This window comes from Equus przewalskii, chromosome 6, assembly GCF_037783145.1.
Source record: "Equus przewalskii isolate Varuska chromosome 6, EquPr2, whole genome shotgun sequence".
NCBI lineage: Eukaryota > Metazoa > Chordata > Mammalia > Perissodactyla > Equidae > Equus > Equus przewalskii.
In genome coordinates, this window is record NC_091836.1 from 22,769,371 (window position 1) to 22,782,536 (window position 13,166).

General features: G+C 36.4%; 1 protein-coding gene across 1 annotated transcript in view; it reads left to right on the plus strand.

Moving 5' to 3' along the window:
- Positions 1–1,533: 1,533 nt before the first annotated feature.
- HTR3B (5-hydroxytryptamine receptor 3B) overlaps positions 1,534–13,166 on the plus strand; it is a 29,553-nt gene continuing 17,920 nt past the window's right edge. Inside the window, 2 exon segments of the mRNA XM_008531136.2 lie at positions 1,534–1,573; positions 5,857–6,008. Coding sequence (XP_008529358.2) covers positions 1,534–1,573; positions 5,857–6,008 — 192 coding nt within the window.

Consider the following 13,166-nt stretch of genomic DNA (forward strand, 5'->3'; position numbering starts at 1 on the left):
ATTTTGATGCTCAACTTCTCCCAGATTTGGCCAATGGGAGACCCTTCAAGCCGACCATGTCCTTGGATCACAACCCCATCCTTCTTTTAGCACTTCTTTACTCTATGATACGGTGAGATGTTCTAGGCTTTTCTTATATTTTCTCTGCCCCAGCCCTGGCATCAGTCATTTCTCCATCTCTTCCTTTCAGGTTGGTATGGTACTTAGAAACTAAGATCTGAATTTTAGGTGGACTCATTGCTATTGGGGTGTCCCTGCTCCCAGGCCCTCTAGTAGACAGAGCTAGGGTTATATGTGTGTATGAACATGTGCACACAGACATCTGCATTTGTATTTACTTCTGCATTTAGCTACGTATCCTGAAAACCATGAGTTCACACTGACACCTCTAAAACCAACTCAGCACCACGGGGTTCCTCCTAGGTTTCTCCCTTTCCATATTTGTAACTCTCTTCACAAATAGCAGGAAACCAATCAGGCTACATTTTATTGGTAGATGAAAATTCAGAACAGAGCTTCATGGAATCTAACCAAATGGACTGAATAATTAGGAGAACAGGGATCAAGTATATACTTTTCCCCCTCGATTCGCTCTGTGAAAACTTATCTCAAACCTGTGCTTCTACAATCCCATTTATAGTAAAAAGCAGGCAGATGTTGGAAATGATATGAAGTTTAGTGTCTGTTTCTAGAGCATCTAGGGGTCTACCAATGGAAGATAGAGTTATATAGAATTACACATCTTTTTGCTTAATAATGAAGAATGAATGGGTACTCAATCAAAAAGTGGAAAAAAAATTTACTGAATGATATTAAACTTTAGTAGTTCTCATCTTCAATAAGCCTAGAAGCACTCTCTGAATTGTGGGCAGTGAAAATTTAAGAAGCACTCCTGTTTATCAAAAATCAACATTTCTTTTAATTTCAAGGACTCAGGAAAAACAAAAAGCCCTTTTCCCACTGTGTTGTTAGCAGTCGTTCTTCATTAGAGAATACCAGGTTTCCATCAGCCTTGTGTAATTCAAGAGTCCAATAAACACTGTCAAATGCTGAAGATGTTACTGCATAAGTCTGATTTAGAACAGCTATTTGGATCTCAATTATTAATGAAATTAGTGTCCTGAATGTCAGCAAGAGCATTGCCTTAGGTAAAGGCTGTAAAGGAAATCATATTAGTGTGGAATTTCCTCTCCTTTGGGGCTCCTCTCAGATTACATTATTCACTTAGCTAGCTCCTGTCAGGGAAATTGAAATGCTGGCTATGATCTGATCCTGGGGCAGAACCAAATGGAGAAGTTAAGGAGTATCACGATGGTGTCAATTCCAAAACATTTGTGTGGTGGTGCTGGTGTTGCCTTTGGTCCCATTTAGCGTTTATAAAGTAGTGCCAAGCAAGGACAGCATAAATTGGCAAACAGAGGAGAATGGAGTAAAGAGGAGCCCTTTTAGGAAAAATTGAGTGGCATTCCATCCAATAGGCAAGTTTGCACTTCTCCTCTTTGGGACGTGCCCAGGAACACGATGGCAAGAGCAATGGCTCCTCTGTGGCCCTTCATCCCAGTGGCTGCCTCAGGTGAGTCCTCTTATGATCTCACTAGACATTGAATATTAACTCACAAACTAGAGTAGCTCCTCACAAGTGCTCATTTTTATTCATCATCTGTAAATACCAGTCCCATGAAGCTACATGGAAACCAGTGGCTTGTTTTGACTCGGCTCCTACAATCACAGGTACATGTACATGCAGAGTCACACAGGGGGGCTTTTTACCTAGCTGAAAATGTGCTCTGAAATGTTAGAATTGTTTGATAAATCTCTCCTTCTCTAGAAATCAAGCTCTCTCTGCAGCAATTTACATTGAGAGTTTGGGGCATTCTTTTTCAGATTTGTTTTATGTCTGAATAATACATTTTTCTTATTCAAAATAGTCTTGGCTTCATTATAAGTTTTTGGTAACCCAGAAGAAGAGTCCCTTGGACACATCATGGCTACAGACACCTGGAGATCATTTTGATATTAGGCGCTTTACGTCCAGCCGTACAAAGTCTGTATAGCTGAACATATCTCTAAAGACAAGTACTATAAACTTGCATGTTTTGAGTGTGCAAGTCCCCTTAAAAGCACATTAGGCACTAACATAAAATTTCTGGAATTAACTTCCGTGGCACCAATGTTAACTCTACTGAACTGAATCATTTGAGTTAGGATACAATCGATTCTTAGAAAAAATGCACGAATCAAGAATTTATGTTTATGCTGGTGATTCCCAATATCCCACTTTCTTGAGGGTTCTCCTAGAGCTCACATCTGAATTTCCATGTTTTAAAATATAACTGGAAGTGGAATGAGTCAATTATGGAGATGAGGAAGGAATTCGGTAGCCAAGCAGCTGGAAATGATTTTTTTATTGGGTAGAGAAGAAAAATAGCCACTTATCATTAAAGTATAAAAGTCCTGGATGTTGAACTTAAAGGATAAAAGCATATCTTAATTACAAAAATGAAAACAGAGGAAATTTCATTAAATGCCAAATGGGTTTCTTAGCAGAAAATAATTATGAGCATTAAACTAAGTAAGATAAAATAGAAAAATGAAGGTAAGAAAACAGAAGAAACTCTTAATGATGTCTCTTTGTAATGTTTTGCATTAGGCTTGATTTTTGTTCTAAATGTGGCAGAAAAAAGTGTTTTAATACTGTCTAGTAATAGTGCTTGACCATAAATCATACTGAAAACATTTGTTGTAGAAAAATCAGCCCTTTGGAATTTTTACCAAGTTAATATCGAGGTGATTCATAAATACAAGAGCATTGAACCAACTACCAGTTCACAGCTGCTCCCTGGAGGCAGTATGTGTGCTGGGGTGGGGGACCTGGCCCAGGAGAACCATTCAGTTCCTGCTCCACTACTCAGCAGCCAGGTGACCCTGGGCAAGTTAATTCATCTCTTAGAGATTCAGTTTCCCTGTGAGCTAACTGTTTTGTATATTCATGAAGGTCAAATAAGATAGCATTGTGAAATTATAAGATGCAACACAAATGTAAGATGTTGTTGACCTGAAAACACACATACCCAGAAAATAACAATGGGCTGTTTCTGCCCAATAATGTACACCATGCATCATGTCAGTCTTCCTTGTGAAGCGTTACTCAGTGCTGGGGCTAAAATTCTTAGGGAGCCAGGTCGGTGTGGTGTCATGATTAGGAGCTTGGGCTTTGGATCCAGATCAGCTGTGTTTGAATGCCAACCTCTTCACTTGCAAGCTCTATGACCTTGGGTGGTACTAACCTCCCTTACGCCTGTGGTCCCCCACCTGTAATAATAGTGACTCCTCATAGAGGTGTGGGGTACCTATCTCCTAAGGCTGTTGTAAAAGTGAAATGAGATCATTTATGTAAAGGGCTCTTAGCCCAATGCCTGGCATACAGCAAGTATTCAATCGGTATTAGGTATTCGATATTACCACACACCTAAACCTCTATTTCCTTGTAACCTCTCAGATGTATGTATAATTCTCTTATAAAGATAGGGAACTCACTAAAGCAAGAATAGCTCTTTCCATTGAAGTGCCCAGAACACTTTAAGATAGGTGTGTGTGAGCGTAACTCATTAATACAAGGAAAACAAAGGAATAATTCTATTGTGTTCTTATCTTTCTAAAAAAATCTCTCTTCACCTAAAAGTGCTTGATAGCTTAGTGCTTAACACATTCTACTTTCCAGAAATCTTACAAGTGAATTATTTGAAGCTATCATTAGCATTCAAGGAGGCAGTGCAAGCGAGGCGTCTTTCCTGGGTCTGGTGATAGCTTCCATCAGCGTCTCTTGAAACATCACTGAACTGCGAGTCATTTAGTGCTTGTGTGAATGTCACATTAGCTTTCAAGGGGCATAATTTACTGTTAATTAATGGTCACTTAAATTCTTAATCTCTCTCCTGTAATTGATCTTTCTCCTCAGGCAAATTTGCATTCATAGGAGAAATGTAATTTATTATTTCTTCCCATTTTAAACAAAGAATTCTTTCCCCTTATAGTTTATTTAAGCACACTTTTTCATTTGCTTCTTATTTTCCTCCTATCTTTGATTTTTTTCTCTTTTGTTCCTAATTCGAGCTTCCAGAACTGTCTCTTTTTACCCAAAGACTTTGACACAGTCTAGAAAATATATATTTATTCATAGGGGCCCTATGAATTGTTTCCTAGCAAAGATGGCAGAGGGGAATTTGAGTCTTTCTGAGCAGAGGGTGGAGGGAACACACATTCATTGCTCAGAATTATGTTTTAACTCTGTCTCAGGTAGTTTCCTCTATTGAAACATGTACATTTCAGTATTTCCCCAAGTGGGACTTGGATTGGGAGCTTCCAAGCGAGTTAACAGTGAAGTTGCCCAAACTGAAGTTGTCAAGAAAAGCACCAGACCAGCATTGCTTTGTGCTCCTGACTTCTCTCACCTGGGGTATGCCAACAAGAAGTGGTCTCAGGTAGAGAGATTCACGGCGCATTTTTTGACAATCACAGTTCACAAAGCCGTAAAAATGATGCCTGATGCAAGTTACCCACCTTAGTCCCGCACGCCTGCATAGCTGATGCCACTTGAGGCATCTTCTTGGGTGAATAGTTAGGGAGTTAAAATGCTCATTGGATTCCCAGTTCGGATGGTAATGAGAGTGAATATTCTACTGCCCACAATGAGCCTGGAAAATCGCACCTCCAGCATCATTGTTAGCATTTTGGTCACACTGACATTGATAAGTCATAGAAATTGCTGCCTGTGGCAGCAAGCGACGTGACATCATTCATAAAGAAATGGGTATAAACAGGACTGTCGCACAGGGAGAGGATATCTCATTTACAGTTTCCTGCTGGATCCCACATACCTTCAGCAGCTCATCAAAATAACCATCAAAACCACTGAGAGCTGAGCTGAATTCACGCGCAGGACACTACAGATAGATTTCACTCACGCACTGTGGCAGGAGGTGTGCAATTTGCTTCAGTCCAATGACTTAGCGAAGCTTTGAATCCCCCAAGGGCTGGCAAAGCTTGTGAACAAAATATCTTTTTGCAATTCAGAGAAAGCCCTCACAAATTTGTCACTTCCAATTGTTGGTGCTCATTTCTTTTGCTTCCTTTCCCTTGGCCTCTCCTGCCTCAACGCCAATCACTGTTTCTCTACAAATCAAGATTCTTGGGTCATAGGAAATGGTTGTTCCCTGGAACCAGACAAAATTTTCCCAAAACAAAGATCTCATTTTCTGACAAGTGCATTTTAAAGACAGACTGAGAGAGAAAAGAGTTTTTTTTAATTATTTGTTTGTTTTTAGAAGAAATGTAGGAATTGAAATCTCAATAACCCCATTATTTAGAAATCCACCCAGATCTTTGAGTTCATTGGTTTGTCTAGTTTATGCTTGGGTTTTCTAATTAATTGCTGACTTACAAATGGAAAAATCAAAAGAAAAATCCAAGAGGGAAGTTAATTTCTGCATTAAGTGTATAGGAAGGTTTCTTCCAGGTACCTGGAGAGGATAATACAGAAATAAAGAAAGAATTCTGTCTCCAAGATGCGTGATTGCTGTAAAAATGGAATTACAGGTATGGTTTGCGTCCACGGAGATGGGTTGATTTATTTATCTTCATAATGAGATTTCTCCATTGGGCACTTAGGCCATCAGCTTGCTTGAAATAAGCATCTGACAAAAAGCCCACCAACTGGCTTTGAACTTAAGCAGATTGGGGTGAGCTAAAGACTATGTCCTGCTAGGAGCCATCAAGTCCTGAACAGTCTGAGATCTCCCAAAGATGCTAAGTTTCTCTTATTTTCATCCTTACAGTGATAGTTGTAAAGAATCGTAGCCATAGATACACCTCATCCCAGGAATTCTGCTCTCGATCATCTCCTCAAGAAACTATTACAGAAATATCACAAGGAAGTGAGGTGAGTTCACGACTGGACGCAGGTCACCACTGTGTACCTGGACACATTTGTCGGTGCTGTATTGGATGTGGTAAGGGCCATCTTGTCCTTTCCTCTTCCTGTTACCCTTCTGTAAAACCACCTGCCATTTATGCAAGAGCCTAGGAGGAGTTTTATTCTGAGACTCTAGTTGAGCTGGTAGGGAAGTTGTGCTAGACTCATTTTAGCAGTGAGCGTGAGGCAAAATGTTTATTAGGCAAACCACACTTTCTAGCCCCCAACTTACATTGTGAGGGGCAGATAGTCTAAAAATATGAGTTTCATGGAATCAACATGTTTTAAGAATTGTGGTCATCGATCACAGCACATATTTTATGAGTATTGCTGAAACCGAAAATGGTAATAGGTATTTTTTTCTACAGTTCACATTCCTTAGTGATAATAATAGTAGATTTAAGAAAACATTCACCGCTTATTGCCTGGAATTTTAAAAAGAGGAAAAAGTACCTTGGTATCTTGAGTTTATAGGGGACTTTTATACCTAAGGTGTTTGCTAAGGATGGTGGGAAGATTTGTTTATTAAATCATGTCTTTTCTACTATATCTGAAAAAAGGGTTGTTGAGGGAATTAAATGAGAAAATGCAGTAAAGCAGTTAGCAGAGGTCTTAGTAAGCCCACGATAAATGATGGCCCTGGCTAGTATCCCTGCTTCCTCTTTTTCCTTTTGCCTGATTACAAAGTCTCCAATATCGGTAGCTTCCAGATTTATATTGATTTCCCTTAAAAGCAGACTTTACTAAGCTTGTTTTGTTAAAGTAGCTTAATAGCAGTTTTTCAATCCACTCCTCAAAACTTTTCTAATTGAGGTATAATATACATATATTGACATGCACAGTGTACAGTTCAATGAGTTTTGATAACTGCCTGCACCCATATAGTCCATATCCCTGTCAATATATCAAACATTTCCATCACCCCAGAAAGATCCCTCATCTCATTTCCTTCCCAGTCAATCCCCATCCCCTCCATCCACTGAGACAACTACCGTTCTGATTTCTTTCATCAAAGATTATCTTTACCAGTCTTAGAACTTCATACAAATGAAAATTTATTGTATATACTCTATTGTGTCTGGGTTTTTCACTCAGCATAGAGTTTTTGGGGGTCACTCACGTTGTGTAAATCGGTAGTTTTTCCTTTTTATTGGTAAGTAGTATTTGGTTATGGATAAACCATGATTTGTTTATCCATTCGCTTGTTGGTAGGCGTGTGGGTCATTTCCAGTTTTAGGATATTATTAATAAAGCTGCAACGAATGTTCCCGTACAAGACTTTTGATGTACGTATGTTTTCATGTCTCTTAGGTAAAGCCTAGAAGTGGAATAACTGGCTCATAGTATAGGTTTATGCTTAATGAGAAAGTGCCAGACTGGTTTACAAAGTGACTGTACATTTTACACACCCACCAGTCAGCTATGAGAGTTCCCATTGCTCCACACCTTCACCAACATTTGGTGTTATCAGTCTTTTTAGTTTTAACCGTTCTGGTAAGGCTGTAGGGTATTTCATTGTGGTTTTACTTTACGTTTCCCTGATGGCTAATGATTAGGGCCTCTTTTTCATGCACTTATTAACTACTTACATATCTTTCCCTGTGAAGTACCTGTTTAAGTCTTTTCCTATTTTTTTATTGGGTTGTTGGTCTTTTTGTATTATAGATTTATAGGAGTTGTTTATATATTCTGGACATAAGTCTTTTGTCAGATATGTATTGTGAATGTCTGTGTCTTGTCTACTCATTTTTCTAATGGGTCTTAGGATGAACAGAAATATTAAAATCTAATGAAGTCCACTTTTTTTTTTTTTTTAAAGATTTTATTTTTTCCTTTTTCTCCCCAAAGCCCCCCGGTACATAGTTGTATATTCTTTGTTGTGGGTCCTTCTAGTTGTGGCATGTGGGACGCTGCCTCAGCGTGGTTTGATGAGCAGTGTCATGTCCACGCCCAGGATTCGAACCAACGAAACACTGGGCCGCCTGCAGCGGAGCGCGGGAACTTAACCGCTCGGCCACGGGGCCAGCCCCTGAAGTCCACTTTTTAATCAATTCTTTATTTATGGTTAGTGCTTTCTGGGCACTGTCTAAGAAGTCTTTGCTACCCTAAGGTCATAAAAATATTTTCTTATATTTTATGCAAGAAGATTTATAGTTTTTAGCTCCTTAGATTTAGTTCTGTGATCTATTAAGAATAAATTTTTGTGATGGTGTGAAGTAGGGGTCAAGGCTTTTGTTGTTGTTGTTTTTGTGTTTTGTTTTGTTGGGTTTTTTAGTTTTGGTTCTTGGTTTTTTGCATTTTGATAGGAGTTGTTCCAGCATCATTTTTTTGAAAAGGCTTTCCTTTCCCCATGGAATTGCTTTGGTGTCTTGGTTGAAAATTAAATTGACAGCTAAGTTTTGGACTATGTCTCTTGAAATCAGGTAGAATAAGTCTTTGGATATTGTTCTTCACTTTTAAGATAGTTTGGTTTTTTAGGACATTTGCATTTCTACATAAACTTTATAACCAGCTTGTCAATTTCTGTTTTTTAAAAATACCTTCTAGGAGTTTGTTTAGAATGGTATGGGATCTACAGAGAAATTTAAGGGAGAATTAACGTCTTAATATTGAGTTTTGCCATCCTTGAATATGGATATTCTCTCTATTTATTTGGATCTTCAACAATGTTTTGTAATTTTCAATGTAGAAGTTTTACACTTACTTCTATTAAATTTATCCCAAAGTTTTTTGGTTTTTGTGGGTTTTTTTGGTGAGGAAGATCCGCCCTGGGCTAACATCTGTTGCCAGTCTTCCTCTATTTTGTACGTGGGATGCCACCTCAGCATGGCTTGATGAGCAGTGTGTAGGTCCATGCCTGGTGTCTGAACCTTGAACCCCGGGGCCACCAAAGCAGAGTGTGAACTTAACTAAGCCACTGGGTGGGCCCGTATCCCAAAGTATTTTTGATACTACTATAAATATTACTTAACATTTTTTATTTTCTAGTTATTTGTTGTTATAAAGAAATATGATTAATTTGTGTGTTGACTCTGTATCCTGTGATCTTGCTGAATTCACTTACTAATTCTAGTAGTTTTTTATAGATTGATTAGATGTAGATTAATTGGACATATACAATCATGTCATCTGCAAATAGTTTTACTTCTGTCTTTCTAATCTATATGCTCTTTATTCTTCTTTTCTTATCTTATTGCAGTGCCTAAGGTCTCTACTTCATTGTTAATAGAAGTGGTGAGAGCAGACAGCCTTGTTTGTTCCCAGTCTTAGGGAAAAATCTTTCACTGTTAAGTATGATATTAGGTATAGGTTTTTTGTAGATGCTTTTTATCGGACTGAGGACATTCTCTCCTATTTTTTCGTATGCTGAGAGGTTTTTCTTTTTAATCCTGAATGTATATTGAATTACATCAAATATTTTTTCCCTATATATTTGGATGATCAAATGAATTTTCTGTTTTATATGGTTAATATGGTAAATTATTTTGATTGACTTTAAAATGTGATACCACCTCTGCATTCCTAGGATGAACCTCATTTGATCTTGGTATATTATTCTTTTTATATGTTTCTGTATTTGAATTCCTACTTAATTTAGATTGCATCCATGTTAATAAGGGTTATTGGGCTATAGATTTCATTTCTTGTAATGTATTTGTCTGGTTTGGGTATCAGGGATATGTTGGCCGTATGTAAGTAGTTGAAAAATGTCCCCTCCTCAATTTTCTGAAGGAATTGTGTAACACAGATATTTTCCTTTCTTACTGTTTGATAGATTTCACCAGTAAAACTATCTGGGACTGGAGTTTTCTTTGTGGGAAGCCATTCAAATGTCAACTCAATTTCATTAACATACATAGGAATGCTCAAATTTTCTATTTCTTCTTGTGTCAGTTGTGGTAATTTGTATTTTTTAGGAAATTCTTCTATTTCATCCAAGATGTCAAATTTATTTGTTTAGACTATTGTCTTTTTATTCTTTTAATGTCTACAGGGTCTCTAGTGATACTGCCTTTTTCATTCCCTGTATTGGCAATTTGTATTTTCTCTTATTTTTCCTTGAACAGTATTGCCAACAGTTTATCAACTTTATTTATCTTTTCAAAGAATCAAATACTGGTTTTGAATTTTCCCTTTGGTTGTTTTCTATTTCACTGATATCTGCTCTTATCTTTATTTACTTCCTTTCTTCTACTTATTTTGCATTTAATTTGTTCTTCTTTGTATAGCTTCTTAAAGTGGAAACTTAGATCATTGATTTTAAAACTTTTTCTTTTCTAATTTTAGCATTTAAAGCTATAAATTTCCCTCTAAGCACTGCTTTAGCTACATCCTACAAAGTTTTGATACATTTTTAAACTGAGGTATAAATTACATAGAATTAAGCTCATCTTTTTAATCCAATCCCTTCCTCCTACCACCAGTCCCTGGCAAACACTGATCTTATTTTTTTTTCACTATAGTTTTGCTTTACCGGAATGATCTATAAATGCAATCATATAGTATTTCACCCTTTTTGTTTTGGCTTTTTTCACTTAGCTTAATGCCTTTGAGGTTCATCCATGCTGTGTTGTTGCATATATTAGTGGTAGTATTCCATGACACAGATGTACTGCAATTTGTTTATCTGTTTACCAGTTGTTAGACATGTGAGTTTTTTCCAGTTTGGGGAAATTATGAATGAAGCTGCTATAAACATTTGCATACGTTTTCACGTCTCTTAGATACATATCTAGGTGTGGGATCCCTAAGTTGTATGATAAGTCTGTGTTTAACGATATGAGAAACTGCCAAGTTGTTTTCCAAAGCAGCTGTATCATTTTGCTATTTCCACCTGCAATGTATGAGAGTTTCAGTTCCTCCTCATAATCACCAGCACTTGATATTGTCAATCTTTTAAAATTTTAACCTAGTAGATTTGTGGTGGCAACTCAACGTGGTTTTTAACTTTCGTTTCACTAAAGACTAAGAATGTTGAACATCTTTTTGAGCACTAATTTGCCAATTGTATATTTTTTGGTAAAATAGTTGCTCAAATATTTTACCCATTTTAAAAATAGGGCTATTTATTATCTTCTTATGGAGTTGCAAGAGCTCGTTGTATACCTTGGGTCTATTTCTGCACTCTATTCTGTCCAATTAATCAATATGTTTGTTTTTACACCAATGCACTATCTCCATTCTGTAGCATTATAGAAGTCTCAAACTCAGATAATGTGAGACTTCCAATCTTGTTCTTCTGTTTTAAATTGTTTTGACTCTTCTAGGCCCTTTGTATTTCCATAAAAATTTTGGAATTAATTCATCAATTTCTATATTAAAAAACTACTGGAATTTTTATTGGGATTGCATTAAATCTACAGATCAATTTGAGGAGAATAGACATCTTAACAATAGTCTTCCAACCATGAGTACAATGTATCTCTCCATTTGTTTAGTTCCTTTTTAATTTCTCCTAGTAGTGTTTTGTAGTTTTCAGTGTTTTGCAATATTTTGTTAAATTTATTCATAAATATTTCACATTTTTGATGCTAACATAAGTAGTATTTTAAATTGAATCTGTTGCTAGCATATAAAACTACGATTGATTTGAATGTATTGGCTTTAGATCCCTTGACTCTGCCATCTCTTATTAGTTTTAGAGGCTTTTTTGTAGATTCTTTCAGATTTTCTATGTAGAAGATCATGTTGTCTGTGAATAAAGACAGTTTTATTTCTGTCTTTCCACTCTTTATACTTTTATTTTCTTTTATTGTCTGTTGCACTGGCTCAGACCTCCAGTACAATGTTGAATAGACGGTGTACTGTTCTATAAATATCAATTTGATAAACGTGTTTGATACTGTTGTTGAAATCTTCTATAACCTTTTAGTTTTTTTGTTGTTCTGTTAATTTCATAGTGAGGAGTGTTAAGATCCCCAACTATAATTGTGATTTGTCTATTTTTCTGCTGTTATTAGGCACACACACATTTAGGATTGCATGTCTTCTTAATGAATGGATTCTTTTATCATTATGAAATGCCCCTCTACATCTCTGGGAAAATTCTTTTTCTTGAAGTTTTTCTTATGCTTACTTTTCACATGGTATATATTTTGCCATCCTTTTATTTTCAATCTACTTGTGACATTGTATTCAAAGTCCTTTCCTGGAGAGAGCGTGTAGTTGAATCTTGCTGGTTTTTTTCAACTTTTTATTTTGAAATAGTTATAAATTTACAGGAAGTTGCAAATAAATTTATAGGGAGGTTCTGTACACCCTTCACCCAATGTCCCCCAATGTTAACATCTTGCATAAATATAGTACATCAATAGTAAATACTAATACTAAACAGTAAATCAATACTAGAAAATTGACATTGGTGTAATCGACAAGAGCTTATTCAGATTTCTCCAGTTTTACAAGTACTCATTTGTGTGTGTATATGTGTGTGTGCTATGTAATTTTATCATATGTGTAGCTTTGTGTAACCACCACCACATCAAGCTACATGATCATCACCACAAGGCTCTCTGGTTCTGCTCCTTTCTAGACACAACACTTTCTCCCCCCAGTCTCTAACCACTGGAACACGTAAATCTCTTTTCTGTCTTTATAATTGTGTTAGTTCAAGGATATTGTATAAATGAAACCATGCAAGATGTAACCTCCGAGATTTGCTTTTTACATTTAGTATAATTCCCGTCAGGTTCATCCAAGTTGTTGTGTGTACCAATAGTTTGTTCCTTTTTGTTGCTGTGTAGTATTTCAGGGTATTGCTTTTTTAACCTGTTAATCTATGCATTTTAATTATAGTGTTTCCTCCATTTATCAATACCATCTTGCTGTCTAGTTGTCCCATCTGGGTTTTCTTGTTCTTCTTTTCCTCTTATCTTCCCTTATTTCAGGTAAGTTAAAGCTTTTTTATTATTTTATTTTAATTCTTCTGTCAACTTTTCAGCATCTCTCTTTGAATTATCTTTTAGATTTTGCTTTAGGGATTTCTCTGTCCATTATTCATTTAATATGGTGTACGTAGAATTAAAGTTATTACACTTCACATAAAATGTGTGAGTCTTACAACAGTAAAATTCCATTTACCTGCTCTCCTGTCTTTTGTACTATTTTGTCATCAATTTTACATTTACATACATCATATACCCATAATACAATGTTGTTATTTTAATGTATTTTGTTAAAAATAACAAAATTTCTC